We start from the raw sequence: 22090 nt of genomic DNA, 5'->3' as shown, positions 1-22090 counted from the left end.
ATCTGCAATAAATTTAATGAATAATTTATAGGCTGAAATGTAAAACCATAAAGCATTCCAGATAATATATAAAATTGAACCACTTATGTCAGATTCATTGCCTCTCAATTCTACACATTAGTTTATGGATTTTAATTAACTTGCATGAATGCTCTATAATTACATCTAGTAGATAATCTGTATCGTTTTCATGGTTTTTAATAATGTTCCAGTCGTCTTATCTGTTATATTCTTGGTGAACGCTTCGCTTGTTAGTTTCCCGGGTCTGTACATTTCCAGTGTTTTGGCTCTCCTGGTAAAAGTTGGAGGGAAAACACGACAGTAGGATAACGCTAACCGCACATCTGCAAAAGATTCAGCAGAAGGGGGTAAAAAAATAAATTAAGAATCCCATTTGGGAGCCTGAACACGACAAACGTGATTCACAAACAGATCCGCTTTTGACAAATGGAGGTGTGTTTTTTTTTCTCCTTTTTTTTTAATCCCCACGAAGAGTGATTCACATTTCACTTTGCTTTAAGTGCAGCCAGACGCACAAATATTAACCAGGAGACAAAAAAAAAAAAAAAAAAAACTGTCAGTAACACACACACACACACACATTTCCTCTGTGGAGTGAAACACAACAGCTTAGTGTTACCAGGGGAAGCATTAAGGCAAAATTGCATCTGTAAAACAAGTCTTCAGCAGGACGCCCCGTCACGACAGAAGGTGAAGCGGGCTTTATGGCGGGCAGATTGCCTGTCATGCAGAATTTACACGCTGTGGGGACGCTCGGATTCCGAGCCGAAGCGAAGCCCCGGGTGCTGCCCGCGGTCACGTCGCTCCACTCTGCTCAAACGGTTCCTGCTTCGCCTGCGCGGCTGTTTTTTTGGCGCTAGCAGGAGCTGACAGCCGAAAACTGGGGCCCGGAGGAGCAGAGGAGGCTCAGGTTTTGGGGGGGCGTGCAGTGGGAATACCGGGAATATGGAAAAAAAAGAAAAAGAGGGAAGGCGTGGATGTAGAGGAGAAGAGAAGCAGGAATCCTAATTGTGTGTCGAGAAGACTTTTGTTCTCCTGACAGCGTTTTCTTTATGTAGCTGCTAAAAGGTCCCGCATGCGAGTCTCTGAGTTTGTGTATGCGTCTTTTACACGGCCGCTAACAGGTCTCGGATCACTGCTCCTGAAAGGAGCGGCTGGTCGCCGTTGTGTTCCTGCCGGAGGAACTCTGGGCTCCCATTGGCTGGAGCGGGAGGTGCCGCCGCTGCGGGCAGGGACGGCTATTTTGGATTTGTGAATTGAAGCCATGTGGGCTGTTGGGTAATCTGTGTGCTGTGATGAGTTAGAGGGATGCTGGTGGATAGCGGTTAAGCGAGGATGTAAAGATGTTTTATTGTTTTAATGCATCTTTTCCAAACTCGACCTCAACATGCTGCCCAAAGGTCACGAAACTCAGAATCCCTGCAGTGATCAGAGCTCTAGAGGTAAGAGGAGAGAGCTTGTGATGGGAAGTTCACCTGTTAAATCTTGTAGGGTGTCCACGTCTTCTTTTTAAAGAAAATACAACATGTTTCTGTCTGAAACGCGAGCGGCACCGTTTCAGTACCAGGCGGGACTCCTTCACACCTTCAAACTGCCTCCATGCCCTCATAGATTCTGTGTCGTGTGAAGATTTTCCAGATGGATCAACTCTCTCAGAAGATCGGTTCTTGTGTTTTCTCCAAACGTGTTACATAACGTGGCGTAATTATCTCAGTCCAGTCTGATTCAAGCTAGCCAAAGAGTTTCATGAGGGTTTTTTTGGGTGTTTAAATCATCCATCTTGTTACTTATGTAGACGTTGCCATTTCTTGCAACTTCCTTCAGCTTGTTTTGCTGAATTTGGATTTGCTCCAGGAGAATATCCATCCCCGGCAGGCCCCTGGGTCGACCTCAGCACCCCGTGCCAACTGGCCTGTGGCTGGCACGTCCGAATCAGGAGGCAACGAGGGGCAACGGCTCAGGAGCCCGAAGCCCGGCTGGATGGGGAACAGCTCCAGCGAGTGTTCATACACACCGAGTCTTCCCCTGGGAGTCCGTGTACATTAATGTACTTTGGTTTAAAAAAAATGTGCAATTTTAAAACCTCCACCAGGCGGAGGACTCAGTTCCGTCGACTCCGTCAGCTCCAGCGCTCCCATGACGGAGCGTCCAGTTACAGCAGCAGCAGCATAACAGCGTTTGATGAATCTGGGATCGTTATGGGTTCTGATGGAGGCTGTGTTGTTGCGGTCACCACGGCGACGCCGGTTGGAAGCGCTGCTGGACTCTCGGGACCGGGGGATCGATGGAGGGACGGCCGGCTGTGATCTCCTCTGGTCGGCTGGAATAATGGCAGAACGGCTGCGGGTCTCTGAGGGAGTATTAGAGAATGTAGATAATGGCAGGGCTGTCGCTGAGCGGCTTAGACGAGCCTTAAACAGAGAAACCCAGAGAGCGGGACGACTCGGAAACAGAAGAAACGTTTTACTGTGCTTTTACCGCTACATATGATGAGGCTGATTTCAGAAGATGCCACACGCTAAAACCAGCTGCAAAACTGAAGTTTCATTCTGAGTTGTAACTATGATTCAGGCCCCAGAAACAAGTGAAAATGTAGCGTTTTTGCGTTTTCATTTGAGAAAATCTTCACATTTACATGACAACGTTTTGAAAACGATGTCTGTTTACATGGTATATCGTGCCAGACCACTAGCTGGTGCTGTTCGTTATTTGTTTCATGAAACCAAACACACACACACACACACACACACACACACACACACACACACACACACACACACACACACACACACACACACACACAGAAAGAACAACACGATAAGCTGTGGTGCGCATGTGCAGTAGTTTTCAAAAAGTTCCACCTTGAGTTTCATTTTCAGACAGTTGCGTTTTCACTGTCATCATTAAAACAGACACCCAAAACACACCGGAGGTTTGCCGTTGTCACTTAAAAACGCTGTAGTGTCAGTGGAGCTTTAACTAAAACACACCCTCGACACACCAGGGCCGCCCCTCATTACAGGCGTCACACACACACACACTGTGCACGGGGCCCCTTGTTCTGCAGTCGGGGCCTCATTTTATACACAAATATGCTGCTACAGAGCAGTAATGGTGCATTTGTGCTCCGTTGTCCTCGTTGTACTCCTCCTCCTCCTCCTCCTCCTCCTCCTCCTCCTCCTCCTCCTCCCCCTCCTCCTCCTCCTCCTCCTCCTCCTCCTCCTCTGTTTTAATTAGCATACCACCACGTTATTGACTTTTTTCTCTCAACATGAAACAAAGCAAACATTTCCAGATTTGGGGATTTTGGCTCCACAAACATTTCTCTGGAGCAGAAACCTGCTTTACAGACACAAATAATATCAGTTTCCAATATAACCGGTTTAAAAAAAAATTAAAAAAAAATCTCGAACTCTGAATTTTCATCCTGACAGAGAGCTGCCGATTCCCTCCACAGAAAACTGAGAATTAAAAAATAGTAACTCTTTAGTTTACCCGAGTCAAGACCAAGACTTTAAGGGGACCAGACACAGTGTGTGTGTGTGTGTGTGTGTGTGTGTGTGTGTGTGTGTGTGTGTGTGTGTGTGTGTGTGTGTGTGTGTGTGTGTGTCTCCATTAGGTGAGAGCAGCATATGTCAGAGCTCAGTCAGATGGGCTTCAGTCTCAGTGGGAATAAAAACAATATAGACAATATGGCACACACACACACACAGACACGCGCAGACACACACACACACAGACACGCTCAGACACGCTCAGACACACACACACACACACACACACACACACGTTAATCTGCCCTTTATGCCTAACCTGGTTACATTTTGGGATTATTTTCACTGTATAATGAGTGTTTGGAGGTGAAATTGGGGCAGTTTAGAAACAAATAGACTTCATTTGTTCTGTAAAATGTTCTCTTTCTGCACAAGATCTCCGACAGCAGTATAATCAGTCACTTTTCTTACGTTTTTAAGACAGTAAGGTCTTGTAGCGAAGATAAGTTCAAGATAAGACATGTCTTGTATGTGACATGAGTCTTGTACCTCTGGAGCAAATATGAAAAGATTAAAAAAAGGTTGTTGTACCTCCCAGTAAATTATCTGATTGGAACAGAGAAATTAAACAAATGATTTTTTTAAATTCTTTTTAATTGTTGTTCCAATTTTTTCACCTTTCCTTTTTCATTTTTCCTTTCACGTGTCTTTTAAATTTGTAATTTCAGTTTTCAAACTTTTCTTGTTTATCAAAATGTTTTTATTCGATTATAACAAATGGAAAAAAAACAACAAAAAGCACTCTCCTCATTATTGCAGTTTATATTTCCTTGCATTTGAATGTGAGCATTAATCCAACTTTTTTCTTCAAAAATAGAATTGAATGCTTTAGATAAGTTGCTTTGTATAAATGATAGTTTTTCAGTTTTGTCAGTGTTTGGTAGTATTTATGATCATAGTTAATAGTTTTAATTTATCTTTTTCATTATTTTTCTTTCATCATAAATGAGGAAACTACTTTTTTTAAATGTCTGTTTATGTAAAGTGGGGTCTCTGACTCTGATCCAGCCCCGAGACGTCCAGAGAGAAGCTTCTCACTGTAAACCGATGCGGTCTGATCGCCGCCTCTGCGTCTCCATATGTGTGTGTGCCATTAAGGGCTAATGAGACTGGGGCCCCCGGGGGTCCGCTAAATGAACAGGGCCATCCGTCTCTGACTGCTTGGTGCCATCAGCATCCGAGCCGAGCGGGTGGCGGAGGGGGTGTGGACGATATTTGGGTTGAATTGTGGACTTGGGGATGACATTGAATTGCTACTATTGAGTATTGAACATGGCCTGGAGCTGCAATAACATGTGAGCGTCTGGACGGTAAACCCCTGAAGGCCTCGCGAGGAAATGAAACAGACCCGGTCCAGATTCAAAGATTCATTCCATTCATGTCTGTTTTTTTTGTTTCTATAGCAATAAATAGGCTACAATAGAAACATTCAGAGACAGGTGGGGAAGGAATACAAAAAGAAATGTGATTCCTCCTGCGTCACAGGTGAGTAAATAAGTTACGGATGTAATCCTGTTTTGATATCTAGGGGTCGGGGGTCAGCGGGAAGTCTCCACGTGATAAAAAACTTAATCCCCGGTTTATCCAGGCATGATTGTTTTCTGCTTAATGCATCTCTGCGATGAGGAATGTGGGCTAATATAAAACATTCTCCCCTAAAGAGAAAAACACCGTCAGATGGACAGTTAGTGGGTCGAATAATAACGGTAAAATTAAAGTCCCTTTGTTAAAAAATTGGCAATCTCAGCAGTCGTCCCGCCCAGATTAACTCTAATTGGGTCGCGGTTTCAATGGGGAGAATAACATGTTCCTGTTTTTTGCACCTCAATCCAGGAGATCTTGAAACGTAATCTGTCCAGCGGGTCTTCGGTTAACCTGAGGACGCTTCGCCTGTCTCAGCTGGAGGTCACTTCCTATTCTCCTCTAACATATCCGGTATATCTGCCAGTTATCCACACTGACAATTGTGTTGAGACGGTCAGGATGATTGTCGGTTCATCAGGTCCGACCATCCACTCAAAAGACCTCTGACAGCCGAGGCCTCGAGGACGTTTCTCATATGGGGAGACGTCTGAAACGGGACATCCTGACACGTGAGAACCGTTCCCAAACATCTGGAGCGGGAGAAAAGTGATTTGGCGACGTCGATCTCTCTGTGACAGCAGGTTTTTATAAAAGGTGAAACAGGAAGCTGGATGGGATTACGCCCATATTGCTATACTCTCCCTCTATCTTTAATCCTCTTGTGGAGAGAATCCCAGCACAAACCCTGGATAACAGATTTATCTGGGATAACATCCATGTCGTTACATAGTCTCCCTTCCTCTGAGAGGCCAAGGGGAGCAATAATCCGTCTCTCTTTACAACAGGGAAGTTAAACAATGCTACCAGATGTGTCGGGAAGCCAGCGGAAATGAGGACAGGCTTTCCAGCAGGTAGTCTTAATCTCTCCTTTCTCCCCTGATCTGCCTCCGTCCCTTCCCTGGACTCTTTATCTCTGCACTCTGCGAGCGCTGGGACATTAACCTGTGGTCCCCCGGCGGTCGCGGGCCGAAGGCTGGTTGGAGCTCGGTGGGTCTGGCGGAATATCATTGAAGAAATCGCCAAGAAAATTACATCACGATGCTGCTTTTCCCCTCTGTAAAAGTCAAATCGATACGGAATGCGAGGCGTTCATGCTTCAGCTGGCTGCAGATGGGTCAATACCAAAAAAGAGAGGTTTTTTACAATTGCAATTCATTATTATTCCATTAGGACATACAGAGGAACAGGCCAGCGGCTCGGTCCACCTCTTGAACCTCCTGAAGGTGTTTTCCATCCTTCCATGTGGGACAAACACCTTCATCCCTCCTCGAACTGTGTTAATCCTGTGTCTTAAAGGCGTTAGAGGGTGTGGCTCTGCTGATTAGCGGGACTCTGCGACACTCTGCGGAGCAGCGGCCACGCTGAAAGTCGCATTGGCACCTGCAGCAGGGCATTAGGGCAGATTAGGGTCGGCTTAGCCGGGCCTTTAACCCCCCGCTCCTGCTGACTGCTCTGGAGGAGGCAGGACACGCCCTGATCGCCGGCCAACAAGTTGGACGGTCAAGACACACAGCACCACTTGAAAACCGGTGTGAGTGTGAGATCCTAATCCGTCTAATCACGCCTGATCCAAGCTGGAAAAAAAAAAAACAACCACAAAAACAAAAGGATGTGTTCATTTACAGGATCGGAAGTATCGTTTTAGGCATTTCAGACAAAACTGAAACACGCAAATGCAAGGACGCTGGACAAATTAAATCATTCCGCCTTTCCTGCCTAAATGTCAGTCAGAGTAAGGAACTTTTCTGCTACGTTGAACATACAAAGATTTCTCAAACTTGAATCTTGGGAGTAATTTTCACGTGTGTCACTTTTTGATCTCTTAATAATTCCAAATAAATAGTGCAAATTCACTTTAATAGCCTATATACTTTTCAGATTCATGATAAAAAGTAATAAAACTGATCATATGATCTCTCATATGATCAATCGGTGTGTAGCTATTGTTAAATTATGCCAGGAAACCACATTTGGCAGCCATTTTGGACGCCATCTTGAAATGAATTACTATCACATTGAGATTATGAAGTACAATTATGAAACCTCTGATTGATGAGAACTTTGTTGAGCAATAAAATTGGTTTTTCATCAGGTTTACATTTCAATATATCCCAGAAGTTGTATCTCAGTCAGGAGCAGTTTTACCATCAAGTTTGTTCAAAACATGGCTTTTCAGCCATGGACAGTAGAGGAAGTGTTCCACGGAACGGCGTCTTTATTTTAAAAGTTGAGGAGTCAAAGGTGAATTTATGAGCATCAGGAAAAGTCATAGTATCATTCGTGTTTTACCTTTACCTGTTTTCCCAGGAGGAATCTCATCCAGAAACTGATCTCAAAATCAGTTTCAAATCACTCCAGAAACCAGTTAGGGAACTGGGTCAAACCAGTTTCAGACCATTCCAAACCAAATCCCTCAGACTAATCTAAACCAGCTTTAACCCAGTCTAAATAAACCTGTTAAACACCAGAAGTTATTTCTGGAATCGAACTCTTGAATTAGAGCAAAGGATCTCCTCAGTTCATCCCTGTCTGCACGCAAAATATCAAGTTTGTTACGACAAATATACATGAGAATCTCTCATAGATGAGCCCTGATGTCAACGGGTTTGGTTTTTATTGCATATCGATCTCACTAAATGTAAACAACAACTAGGAAACATTTGGGAAAATGAGGCATTTAACCCATTACTACCTGTTTTTTTAAGCATTTGTAACATTAATGGGGGATGTTGAGAGGCCCACAACACCATATAATGATAATAATCAATCATAACTTCCAGAGTGTTTCCATAACGTTTGTAATTTCACACCAGCCTCCTTGTTTTGCTGACGGGTCCAAGGCCCGGGGCCGGCGGTTCCACCTCAGAGACGCTACCTCATGATTTCTAACTTCATTTACTGCAGCCATTGAAGCCTTTAAAGGTTGCTCCAGAGACTTAAAATGCTGAAACATCGGCGCTGTTTATGGTCTGATTGGATTCGTGAGACGTAGCGGCTTCGGGCTTTCATGTCGACCGGATTTCACCCCGACTCTCAAATGACGGCAGCTCTGTGAAAAAGCCCACATCAAACATCGCTTTTCTGGAGAAGTTCGAAATGTTTAAACCGAGTTAAAAGTGCTTTGAATGTCTTAAAAAGAAAAACTAATTACAAGTTCTTTTCTTCTGATTCTTCCGGCGGAATGTTTTGACTAATCGGCTGGCTATTGTCGCATATTTAATTTAATGGAACGCTCCAATCGGAACAAGTTTCACCTGCATTTACATTGCATATTTCCGAGGGAGAAATTGAAGGAGTGATTCATTGAGGGCTTGAAAAGCTCACGGAGGCAAACCTGGCCACAACCCAGCGACTTACTTAATTGAAAGAGCTCAGTGGCTCGGCGGAGCGTGACCTGTATTCTGTAACTGCACAATAACCTCGTCACCGCCGCGACACGGAGGGGGTCAAAGAAGAGCCGTGCTCATTAAAACCAAAACCATATACACACGAAAAGGCCAAGGGGGGGTGGGAGAACACACACACACACACACAGATACACACACACATGCACAAAAGGCCCTCCCCAAAGCAGCATAAGTAGAGCTTATCCTTTCTTGGAGAGCTCTGATCTGATCTGGCACTACTTCTGATCCCCCTTCACCCCGTGGGTCAGTCAGCCCGACGCTGACGCACACACACTCCTCGCCGCCTCTTGGCCGGCGAGCGGATCAATGACAGGTGGAGCGGGTGCTGGGCGAGCAGGAGGCGCCGGCCTGTGATCGGGGCGGGGCTTCTGGCAGCGCTCAGTGACCCTGCAGGCTTCCAATTCGGGGCCGCAGGCGGGGCGTCAGGGAGACCGGCGTCTGGACCGACAGCCTGCCTCCAACGCTTCCGTGTGTCCGCTACTTTAACCGTTCTCACTGTGTGCTTCTCAAACTTTTTACAGTGAAACTGTTGAGGCCTGAGCAGCTCCTCCAGACCACAACTTCAAGGTCTTGGTCTTTAAAGTCTGGGCCTCCAGAGCGTCACGACCCCCAAGTCCCTGTTCTCCTGGATCTTGGTAGTTTTAGAGATTTCTTTGTAACTGAAATCCAACTTCCAACGTCGTGCAAACGCAGCCTCGGTCCCACGGAGCTGAGAAATGCGCTCTTGTTTTGGTCGTTTGGCCGTGCGGGTTATTAAAGGCCGCTAATGCGTTGGGAATGGATGGCGGGGTCAGCGGTCACCGAGCGCCGTTCATTAGTCTGCGGCCGTGATTGGCCGGTGGGCGCCAGGCCCCTCCGCCGGGTGACTTATGGCTGTAATTTAGCCTTGATTACATATACCATTACTTTGACTCTAATTAGATTGTCACTCAGGACAGGCGTGACACACGCCATCAAACTGGCTGTGAAGGATTCCCAGAGTGAACGGCTGAAGAGAAGCTTCTAGAAATCATGTAAACGTTAAACAAGAAATAACAGAAATCAGCTGTTTTTACTGAATAATGCCATTTTAAACCTCTGCATTTCATACATGGAGACGCAGCAGCGTATTAATCATTCCTCACCTTCCCCCGCGCCGGCTAATGAATCAACACCGGGGCCGCGGCCCTGACCCCGGGGGTCGCGCTTTTATAGACGACCACTTCATCAGGGAGCAATCTGCCGGGCGGCCGCGGACAAAAGACGCACGGCCTCACCTTGACGACCCTGCTTCGTGATCCGCGGACGGAGTGAAAACAAACAGGAAATAACAGTCCGTCACCGCGGAGGCGTGGCGGGGCGGCGCCCGGCCTGCGAATGCCCCCCCCCCCTCTCCACGGAACAGAACAAACTCTTTGCCATGACTTTGGCGATAAGTATTATGTAATTGGATAGTGAATGATTTTCTGATTTCAGGGTCAGTTGAGCACTGCAGGACTGTTTTACGGCCCCAATTTGTAAGAGCTGGTTGGGTTCAGACATCCATTAACATGGGTGTGATTTTTATAGTCTCATGCAGAACAAAAACAGAAAGTCTTTTTTGTCATTGACGAGAATTAAAAGAAGTCGTTCAACATGTTTCTCACCTGCTGATTGGACGGTGTTAAAGCTTCAGTGTGTTTTAGTTGCATGTTGAAGTTTTGATACATGCTGTGAAGATCCTTCCTTCCTACAGTGGATCTCCTGTCTTTCTGAGTTTGTGTAAATGTTTCAGGTGTGTTATAACTTATGTGTGAGTGTGTGTGTGTATCTCCCCCCATGTGCGCCTTTAAAGACCTTCTCTTCGCATACAATGCGTCTCTGTCTGCTGCTGCCTCTGCTGGTGTCGTCTGTCCTTGAGGGCTTGAGACTTGAATATGTGACAAGTCGCCTTGTCTGGTGCACATTTGAAACAAAAAAAAGTGTGTGAGAGGTATTTTATCCGAAAACATGTGATTTTGGTTAGTTGGTGGTTTGAAATATTCTGTATCTTTGGGTTTGTGTCACCAGGCAGCTGTCATTTACAGTCACATGGATGTGAAAGGACGTCAAAGGGACATTTATGTTGCTTCTCAGGGTTCTGCTTTATATCCTTGATTCTTTCAGACCTCCAGTAAAAAAATGGCTCAGAAAGACATTCACATCACAAGAATTCACTTTTTGTCTCAAACACCTCAACTTTGGCGGGGTCTAAACTGTGTGGGAGGGATCTGACCCGTCTGATAGCAGCTGATCGATAGAGACTTAATGAGACAGAGAACAGCGACTGTTCCAGCTTCATCGTTTCAGACGACAATAGATCGCATCTCATCACAAAGTGTCAAAAAAACCCCCCCCAGAGTGTCACGTTCTGCTCCGCAGGCCTGGACCTTAATAAAACAGCACAAAGTTTTATCTGGTTGTTGAAAATGGAGAGAGGCTCTCTCAAGTCAGAGCAGGACAATGCAGTGGTTTTACGGCTCGGGTCACATCTGCTGCTGGGTAATGACGGGGGTGAGCCAAATGGAACATGAGGTATGTGCGCATTTGGGCGCGCGCGTGAGTTAATGTGTGTGTGTGAGCGCGTGCACGTGCAGTCGGGAGGGGGAAACTAATGAGTCTCCTATGAGCTATTATCCCGTACCTTAAGCTTCGCACTCTGCAATAATAAAAGCCGGCGTAGCAGAGGTCCGCTGCAAACACAAACACACACTCCTGCTGAGGCCGAAGCCATAAAGCGTCCGCTCACGGCGGGGAAACCTCAACTTGGACCGAAGTCATTGATCTGAATGATTATTGCTTTAATAGCGTTTGTGTTTCAGATTTATTCCCATAACGGGTTAATGTCTGCTGCGCATAAAACGTCAAAGTGACGCACATGTTCAGGATTTATTAAAATAACCTGCACCAGCTGCTACCAGCTCAGGGCAAGGTGGTGAAGCTGATGTCAAATTACATATGCCATCTCGTCCTTTTCTTTTTTAGAACATTCCCATGTAAATGCCAAACTTTTGTGAAACAAAAAAGCAAAATCCATATTTTTTTTTCACTTAAAGCATTAAAACTAAGAATAGACCGGAGTGATGTAGGATTAAATCTTGCTCCTTTCAGATGGATGAAAACCTGACAAGCTGCCAAAACAGCCAAACTGGTGAATCATGACTCACCAGCGGTTCTAGAACATCTTGCTTTGAATAGAAGCAACTTGGGCAAGAAGATTTGGTTCATCTGAGGTTTGAAAAAAGTATTTTTGCACGTTTCATTTTACATGTGAAAGTGAGAATTGACTCAAAAGATTAAAAACAGGGTCTACACTAATTCTTTGGAATCATTGTTTTTGGAAAAAGGATGGAAAAGTTATGTTCTAGGAGACACATACAACTTAATAAAATACAACTTTGCAGGATTTCAAATAAAGAATCGTGCCACGCAGCGCCTGAGCGTCACTCCGGAAGTCTGGAGATGTTTCTGAATGACTGCTGAACGTGCGCTCGAGGCGCCGTTCTGGGTCAGGATTAGCCGACTGCTGGCAGATGCTCCAGATCGTCCAGGACTGTCTGACCACTAAGCCAATTATGCCACAGGTATCTGAGTGCAGAGGGGCCGCTGAGCAAATCCAACTGGCACCAAGACCTGTTTACCTCCAGCACTGGTATCAGCAAAAGGCTGATATCATGAGGAAGGAGGGGGTCTTTCTCCAATTTGAATTTTTCACTGTATTATTGCCCTACTCCCCCCCCAACAAGGATTTTCTGCCCTGGGCTTTGTTCAATAGGCACAAAGTTGCAGAGCATTCAGCCAGAAATGAGGCCAGATCTCCATCAGAAGGTGATAAAGGCACATGTGTTCATTCAATCCCAGGTTCCCCCGGTAAATAAGAGTGGAATTAAATGCGCCTCAGGCCATGACCCTCCAATCAAAGGTATGTAGAGAGAGAGAGAGAGAGAGAGAGAGAGAGAGAGAGAGAGAGAGAGAGAGAGAGAGAGAGAGAGAGAGAGAGAGAGAGAGAGAGAGAGAGAGATGAGACTCAGTAATCCCGCGGAGTGCAAAGGCAGAGCGCACGCCTGGGATATTACTATCGCTTTATTCTTCACAGGGTGGGCGTAAGTGGGCGCACACGCTGGATGTCACGGGAAAAAGTAGTTCCTGCTGATTCCTTCCTGAGGCTCTCTGCCGCTCCGTGGTCTATCCGTGTGGGTGGGTTGTGTGGATGGGGGGTGGGGGGCTCGACGCGCTCCGGACGCGCACGCACCATGAAGGAGGAGGAGGAGAGCAGCGGAGCGCACTGACGGAGACTCCGGCAAGAGTTGGCGGCATGTTCACGGCGTCAGGATGTGAGCTGAACTTGTGGTAGAATGGCCCCTCATCTGGCAGGGATCTCTGAGGGATGGCAGTTTTTCACCACTACAATCAGCACCACCACCACCACCACCATCCGAGCGCGGACCTGCGGCGGCTCTTCCACCGGCTCACCATCGCGTCCTCTCTGAGCATCCTCTGCTTCTCCCTGGTCTACCTCCTCACCGGATGCTGCGAGTCGGAGCTGACGGAGAACTCCGAGATCAAGTCCCCGGTGCGCGAATTCCTGGCGTCGGGGTCTGGATGGCCCCACGAGAGGAACGGGACCGGCGCCGGGGAGGGCGCGCCCGGCAGCGGTCACCCCGGGCTGGAGGGCAACAGCTCGGGGAAAGAGTGGACGGCCACTCGCAGGCTGCCCCAGGCGCTGATCATCGGGGTTAAAAAGGGCGGCACCAGGGCTCTGCTGGAGTTTCTGCGGCTCCATCCGGACATCCGCGCCCTGGGGTCCGAGCCGCACTTCTTCGACCGGCATTACGCACGAGGACTGGACTGGTACAGGTACGCACACACTTTACGCAGGGAATTCATCCTAACAGAGCCATCAGTTCTGCAACTGATGGCTCGGAAATAGATGCTCTTTGATTTTTTTTTTTTAAACATTTCCTTCACTTTGAGGACTTTATTCAACGCTGCGTGCGTCTTTGTGCCACACTGCGTAAAATCAAAATAACGCTGCAGGAGCAAACAGGCTTCTTTTGAACAAACTTACACAACAAGAAAGTTTCTTTTTCCTTTTTTTTTTTTTTTTTATTATTCAAATCACACTCGAGTGCCAATTAGGAGCCTCCAGCTCTCTCTCAATAAAACGCATCTCGTTGTGTTGTTTGCATACCCTAACATATCCACAGCAATTCCACGGAGGGTTAGGTGACAGTCAAAGAGACTTTGCCATCTGGCTATGCCAATCTGTGCATGTGTGTGTGCATGCGTGTGTGTGTACAGTGTGGGGAGAGAGGGGAGGAGAGGGAGGCCTCACAGGATGAGTTCTCACAGAGCAGCAGAGTAATCATCTCTGGAGCCGGAGCCAGATGTTACTGTTGTCATGTGGCTCTGTTCTCGGCCTGTTCCCTCAAAACTTGGAAATACTTCGAAGGCGCCATGAAGGAGGCTGCAGGGGGAAAGGAAGGCGCCTCTGATTCCTACTCAAGGGCTTTTTCACCAGGGGAGGGGCAACTTTGATCACTGTGAGGGGCACAAACATCCCAGCCTCACCACCCAGTCTATGAAAAAGGATGAGCTGCATGCCTCTGAATTTAATCAGCATGGATTAGATTTATTTGTTTATTTATTGTTTACCTTGAGTTAAACCCAGTAATACAGTAATTTAGAGTTATCTCTGATATTCACTTCCAATATGTTGAGAATTATCTTTATCAAACCAATAAATCATTAAATTGTAAAAAACTGTACGGGGGCTGCATGTGGTCCACGGGCCACCAGTTGCCCATATCCGGTGTACTCAGTAGAGCAGAGGTGTTAAAGTCTATTTAGTTGAGGGGCCACATTCAATTTCATAATGAGGCTGGATCAGTAAAATGCTACCATAATCTTTAACTCTGAGTTTGGTGCAGAGAACTTTTCTCAAAACCAAACAAATATGATCAAAAAATGACGACAATCTCAACATTAAACCAATTTTAATCACACTTTTTGGTGCAAAATACAGTGAAAAAAACCCAACAACTTTTGTTTGGCTCACCAGCACCATCAAAGTTACAAACCAACAACTGGCCCCTTGTGTTCTCACAGTCTCTGCAAAGATGAAAGAAAACTCCTTCCTAAACGGTTTATTATTGTCCTTTTATTTCCTGGACTCCTGATTGGCTGAGCGGTCAGGTACAGGTACAGGTACGGTCAACTCTCAATCCCAATCCAACGGAGTTGATGAAGACTCAACTGTAAAACAACAAACCATCAAAATCCTCACTTTTATCACCCCAAATAAACCTGCTTCCATTTTATGTAGGCGGAAAAAAGAAACATGCAACGTAACACACTTATCCCACCTCATTCAACACGGATCAGAATGAAGTTAACGACAGAATACGTCTAATTCTACACTTCCTCTTCACATTTTTTAAAGGTTTGAGTTCTATTAATTTCGTTTTTAGAGGTGGAAATCTTATCCAGTGATTGACATCATGATGAACCAGTCAGTTTTGGGGGTTTACATGAAAGTGGTGCTGGGAGCCAGTGAAAATGCAACTTCTTTAAAAAGGCTTCCTGGATGAACTCTTTGAAAAACACATCCTGACTTTGTGAAACGCTGCTACTGCTCATTGCAGATAGTTCTTCTGCACATGAACCAGTAGATGGATAATAACACCGTTGGCGGCCTGCAGGGCGTCATGATTCCCAGTATTCCAAGAGTTGAGGGTCACTGTATTAACAATCCAACTTGTTCGTCTTTCGATACCAAAATCTGTCTTCTCACCACTGTTGATGTTTTATACTGTATTGCTCTCTGCGCCAGCTAGTGGCCTGGCATGCTCACTACATCATGTTGATTTGTAAATGTAAAAGTTTTCTTTTACAAAAATGCAAAAACGATCTGTTGAAATGTTGCCGTGAGGCTGCACGAGGCCCCTGATCTACAGTGACCCTGCTCCTCGCCCAGCGTCAGCTGGATCTGCCCCTCCCCTTTAAGGTGGGCATGGAAGCTCGCACGGAGATCTGATCACACTGCTCCCAATAAAAGAGATTAAAATGTATCCAGATCTGGATTGTGCGGTGCCGCTATAACCAGCTTATAGTATATTACCGGAGCTCAGTGGTTTTCCTGAGCTCTGGGATCCTGTTTGGCACAGCGAGGCTGGAGATCCAGAGGGGAGGTCAGCGTCACGCGATCAGGCAGAAAAACCCAAACGGAGCCAGAACTCGGAAAATGTGAAAATGCTGGAAAAAAAAAAAAAACGCCGTGGCCTCGTCTGTCTGCTGTCAGTGTGTGTTGTGTGTGTGTGTGTGTGTGTGTGTGTGTGTGTCGCACCAGGTGACGAGTGTGTGACACCAGATTGTCACGTCCTCCCGCCGGGCCAGATGGGCCTCGCTGCACGCCGAGCCACTTGACATCACTGTCAGCTCCGTCAATTGACCTCTGACTCCAGGTCACTTTACGCTGAGAGTTAATGATGTGTTCACGCCACTTCATGACAAACACACACACACACGCACACACACACACACACACACACCCTCTGTCCCACTTTTTTTGTTGGAAAACCAACTAAACTAAGTATTGAGTTTGTTAAAAAAGAAAATCGACACAGAATGAAATCAGTTCAGTCTTTATATCAGTTTTAAGGTGCAATAAAACCACATTTCAGACTGGGACTGATTAATTACAAGGCGAGGAAAGGAAACAAAGGCTACATCGCAGTAGCTGGACTGAGTTGTTATCAGACAGCACCGGCCGTAGCTCTCAGAGACTCGGCCTTGTTTCTCCGCAGGTGCTTTTTCTTCCCAACTCCATCAGATAAAGCGGATAAGCCGCCGTGTATCTCCCTCATCTCTCTTATTCTATTTGAGAGCAAAGTAACATTCAGCTTCAGCGGGGCAATTGAGATCCGAGCACCCCCCCCCCCCCCTCCTCCACCCCCCCACCCTTGACAAAGATGCACTAATGGTGTCTGGAGCGGAGATTGGATCTGGAAAAGCTGGGCGATGAGCCCCGAGATGGACTGGAAGTTTCCTCCCGGCCGCGCTGGCCCGGGATCGATAGCGCTATCTCCCGGCGCTGACCTTGGGTTGACTCCAGCATTAGAGCGGTTAGCTCTGGTCAGCTCGGCTTCTGTTACAATTAGCAGGAAGCTTTATCCTACGCCAGGATAACACCCCCCCTCCTCCTCCTCGCTCTCTCAGGCTCGCCGGGGTCACGTTACACGCTGAGTTTTTTTTCCTTTTCGTTTTTTTTTTTTTTCCTCTCTCTGGAGGAATCCATTAAAATTGCTCAGCTGGAAATTCACATCTCACTCCTGATGGTCTCTGAGCGAAAGACGACGTAACGGAGAGCGAGACGATGGAAACAGGTGGAGACCAGATAAGAGGGGAGGGTCAAAGGTGAAGTCGGTGTTACCGCAACCTCACACGTCTCCGCTGACCTTTGCTTCAACCCGGGGGACGTCCATCAGAGTGTGTGTGTGGTGGAGTGTGTGTGTCTCTGTCACAGTCCCTGACTCCGTTCCGTGCGGCAGACAATCCGGCTGCCTCCGTTTTTTTTTTTTCTTCTTATGTTGTTTTCTCTGTAAAGTGAGATTTATCAATATGATATTGACTCTGATTTACCGGCACAGCTTTGACCCGAGAGGCCGCAATGTCACTTTTATTTTCTGAGAAGTCACATTTGAAAAGGAAAAAAATGAAGAAAGAAAGAAAGAAAGAAGCTTTTTTAGACGAGGCAGCCAGGAGCTTATTGTGTTTGGAGGCTAGCTCAAGGTTAGCATGGCGCTAACACGTGGCTGGAGTCTCACCTGCTTCATGGTTTGTTCCTTTTTATGAGATATAATGTGGCTCTTGGAACTTTCTTTGATGAAAAACAGTTTTAACTATAACCGATAGCGTTAGCATGCTAACATGCAAATTTTTAAGACCGGTATGAGCAGCCGGTCTGTTGTGTCGTTGGTGATGAAGAAGATACAGATGACTTTTTAAATAATTTGGAAATTTGCCTCAGAACGTTGATCCTTTATACCAGGGGTGTCAAATATAAGGCCAGAGCCGGCTCATGAGAGGCTCCAATCCAGTCCGACGAACTACCGAGCAAATAAAAAAAAAAAAAATCCAAGAATCAGTTTACAGCCAGTTTTCTTGTGCGAAGCGGACGAAACACTGAGACATGAGCCGAGAGATCAGTGATGCTGCCATGAAACTTAGCAAACTAGAATTAGCCTCAAAATGATGCTGTCAGGATGACACTGCAAAAACACCCATAATGCAACAGCTATAGGAGAAGTTTGTTTTTGATATTACACTGTATTTTGCACAATAAATTCTCACTAAACTTGGTTTAATGTTGAGATTATGGTCATTTCTGATATTATTTACTTGGCATTTAGAAAATATAGACAATTTCATCATGCAGACTTTGCACCACAATAAAGGGAAACTTTTAAAATTTAAATTTAAAGGTTATTCTGCCACAGTTTTACCAGTTCAGCCCACTCAAGATGACACATGTGGCCCCTGAACTAAAACGTGTTTGAAACTTCTGCTTTATGCTTTTAAATCTACTACTTCTTGAAGTTCTAGCTGTATTTTTTTATGTCACATGACCTCAGTTTGTTTGGACTGAAGCAAAACTTCATTGAAAAGTTAGAAACTAATCAGGATGGAAGAAGGTTCAAGAGAAGAGACAGATTCATCTGCTGCGCTTGGATTTTTTTTAATGTGATTATATGGTGAAAAAGAAAAGGTGGAGGACAGGGATTTATAAAAAGTTTTCAATTTAGTGTTGGCGGGTTCAAAGCTTCATCCAGTTTAGTGTTCAGAAGATTCTTGAAAGTTGAAAGCGCCTCTTTAATTCGACCTGACGACATGAAAAGAGGGCCGAGATGATTGGATCCTGTCGGAGTCATCTGCACCGGCGTCATTTGCAATTCATATTGGACTCGTTAAGCGAGGCTTTTAAATTCATACCCATACATTGACGGCTTTGTCCCGCGATGACACAGCACATGGTGCTACTTGTGTTTTTGTGTCTGTACAATGGAATATAATTGCCATGCAAATCGTGGAAGAATGGCTGCCAAAACATTTGATGTTCAGCGGGATTCAGTGGGCGGGAATTAGCACTAAACACGAAAGGCGGATTTTTGTTTTCTCTTTTATGAGCTGGGTTTGTTTTTCTGTTTTTTTTTTTTTTTTTTGCAGGAGAGGAGCTGGATTAACGGTTTTATTTGCTTGTTTGCATTTTGTGTGCCGACGTGCGGATCAAAGCTGGAGTCGCGGTTGTTTTTTGTTTTTTTTTTGTGTGTGTGTGTTTAAATGGGGTTCAGGTGGGGTCCGTCCCGTTCCGGTACTGTACCGGAGGTGATCACCATAAGGCCCAGACGGGTGGGGCGATCTGGCCCTCATTAAGCGCTTCCCTTGGGGCCAACAGGCAAATGCGGGAGGGGGTCCCCGGGTCCCCGGGATGATGGATGTCTCCTGGAAGTGGACAGGGCACAACCACAATGGGCCGACCCTTTAATGGTCCCCCATACCGGGGAAATGGATGAGTGCTCCCCCAATAACACACTCATGCATGCGTACAAGCGCATCACCACTCACACACACACACACACACACACACACCTCATATCCCACTCATAAATAAGCGGTCAGGTGTGTATAATGAGCGCAGTCGATATTCAGCCGACGTCTTCGGCGATTTTTTCTTCTTTGGATCAAACTTCAAAGATAAACACAGAAGATTTCACATCTTTGATCCAACAAATCCTCACGGTTCTCTGCTGCGAGACATGTGAGGGACATTACAATAGCCGCACACACACACACACACACACACACATGACACAGCATGCCACTGATGGGGCTCCAGAGGGTCCCGGCTCCCCCTCTCTCCTGTCCACCTGCCACTCTCAGTCCCAGCTGAGGCTCGGTGCTGCATTACCATTCCTCGGTCTCCACCATCACCACACACTCATCCCACCGCGCCCTTACAGTTCCACGCCCACGTGACATGTAGTTTAGCCGGAGCCCCCTCAGGATCAATAGCCGCCGGCCTTGGCTGTCCTGAATCCACCAGGGAGGCGAGCTGAAATATTGGGAAAATGGACGACAAAGGGGAGGTTCCTCAAAGGCAAACAGAGGCTTATTATAAGCTGGCGGATAATCCCTGTGTTCATCACACTGGATGTTTGATCCCGCACTCAGTCGTAAATGAGCAGTGTAAGGATGTAGCTAAAACAGAGGGCTTAAACTGCCAATTAATTGGGCCGTCGTTATTGGAGGGATTTCCTCGGGAACACATGGTGCCTTCCAGCCGCTTCTGTTCACCTGCCAGTGTTTAGCTGGAAGGCTTCGGAGGTTAATACGCCCCTCTTACCCCCCAGTCCCACGCCGTCCCGCCCCGCCCGCTGTGCAGACACCACAGTTCAGCAGAGGCCTCCGCCGTACCTACAGGTCCAGGTCTGGCGCCGGCAGACCCTAAACCCTAACCCAGACTCAGAGGTGGAGACTTTCTACAGACAGATTGTTGGAATGGTTTCAAACCCTGGTTCGGTAAAAGTTTTTCTGAAAGCAGAGTAGCTGCAAATCTATGACGTTTAAAAACGTGAAGACAAACTGCTGCAGAAATGTTTTGTCAGTCCGTTAGCCTTCTAGCTAGCAACATATTAACCCTTTTCTTCATAATAGATCATCTTTGTGCTCAGCTCATGAACAACGGTGCAAAAAAATCTAACTAAAACATTCAATCTTGATCTACTGGAAACATTTTCAAGTGCACCTGATAAAAATCCTTCCAGTTCCCGATGCATCAGACAACGAAGCAGTGCGGGAAAGTAGAACAGCATCAGGCTAATAGATGGGAGCACTTTGCTCAGTTGGATGGAAAGTTCCTGTTTAAAAAGCTGTGAGATGGAAGAGAGTAGAAAATGCAAATGAATAATTAACTGATCACTGAAGAAATTCACATCTTTGGTATCACCTCAGCGCTGAACATGTGTGGCGGATATATATTAAAGTCTACTGACTCGTTTATTTTCCAAAATCACACCGAACCAAAATGTTATGTTTCATGTAGCAAATACTGAGATTGAATTAATCACTAATAAAGCCCACAAAACATGCATAAGAAAAAAAAAATATTGACGAGTAATCTGAATGGTAAAAAACACAATATATGGAGTCATCCATCCATTTTCAGGCAGCTGCATGTAAGAAAACCAAAGTTCTGACATATTAACTTTAGAAATCAGGTCAAATTGACCCAAAGACATGAGGCGAAGGCAGAGAGTTTCCTTTGAGCTGCACAAACCAGGTGCTGTTTGATGTTTCATTTATATATCAGATGTTTGAAGGAAACTCAAAGAGGACTAAAAAAAAAAAAAAAAAAAAAAAACTCCTGTTATGATTTATTTATACTGTTCAGCGAATCTGTCGTTGGATTCACACAGTCCAACTGTCTCTGAATGGAAATTAAAAGTGATGAACGAGAAGCTCTGAAGTCCAAAGGACTGGGTTCCATGTTTTTATTTCTCTGCCAGTTTATGTCTTTCTCTGGAAGATATGAAATGTTCACGACATGTGACTGAGCCTCTCAGCAGATCACCTCCGGAGAAACTGCACGTTTCTCTCAGGGACGTTCGCTGCAGAGACAAAGACACAGCTCAGGGCGAGCTTTTGTGTGGGGGACAGAATGAAAGGCCGTGACGATATAACCTTTTCTACCTTCTTGTACAGCTACTTTATCTGCCTTATCCAGCGGATGTTGACCAGTTCCTCTTGTCAACGTAAACAAACAATTTTTCCAATCTAGTTTCCAATTATGATTGTTGGGTAACGTCTTCTAAGAGAAAACCGAATGTGACATTATTAAGAAGAAGGTCTGGGTCTAATTCCTGGACACGGTGATTAGAAAAGGTAACTTGATTTAACTATATCAGATACCTAGAACATGGAGAAACATGGAGATATTCAAGAATTGTACTCTGGCTTTGCTTGTTAGGTACGAAGCTGCTTGACTGCCATTTAGGTTAACATCGAATAGCACATGACCAGATAGTAACAGGCGAAACTCTACAACCTCACAGCAAGACGGTTTGTTCTCAAGCAGCAGTCATTTCATGAGGAGTTTGCATGTTCTTCTTGGTTAAAAGCAGTGCCATGCCAGGTGAAGTCCTGACCTCCCTGAGATAGAGTCGTAGTACTAGATCAACTGATTGAGTTAGGACGTCAACTTGCTCGAACAACCAACAATACATACAGAGATTATTAGTGATTTGCTCCATCCGCCCATATAAGGATTATCTGACTTTGATTCTGCAACAAAGTCAAGGAATTTTACATGTTCAGGATTTTCTTGGGCATTATCTCGCACAATTCAAAGACTTGTCCACTGGGTAAATTGACTACTCACACTTAGCCTTAAAATTCGATGTACTGAACCTTTTATAGAGCTGAGACCTGTGCAGGGTGGACCTCATCAGGTTTTCATGGTTCATAGAGAGT

General features: G+C 45.8%; 1 protein-coding gene across 2 annotated transcripts in view; it reads left to right on the top strand.

Moving 5' to 3' along the window:
• Positions 1–12789: 12789 nt before the first annotated feature.
• Positions 12790–22090, top strand: part of hs3st3l (heparan sulfate (glucosamine) 3-O-sulfotransferase 3-like) — a 28059-nt gene continuing 18758 nt past the window's right edge. For both annotated transcript variants that reach the window (XR_003931948.1, XM_030098396.1), the window contains exon 1: positions 12790–13420. Coding sequence is in view for 1 of the 2 variants with exons in the window: in XM_030098396.1 (XP_029954256.1) it covers positions 12951–13420 (470 nt within the window). In the remaining variant the exon portion in view is untranslated. The remainder of the gene's footprint in view (positions 13421–22090) is intronic.

This window comes from Salarias fasciatus, chromosome 8, assembly GCF_902148845.1.
Source record: "Salarias fasciatus chromosome 8, fSalaFa1.1, whole genome shotgun sequence".
Taxonomy (NCBI): Eukaryota; Metazoa; Chordata; class Actinopteri; order Blenniiformes; family Blenniidae; genus Salarias; species Salarias fasciatus.
This window is presented reverse-complemented; position numbering and strand designations above follow the sequence as displayed.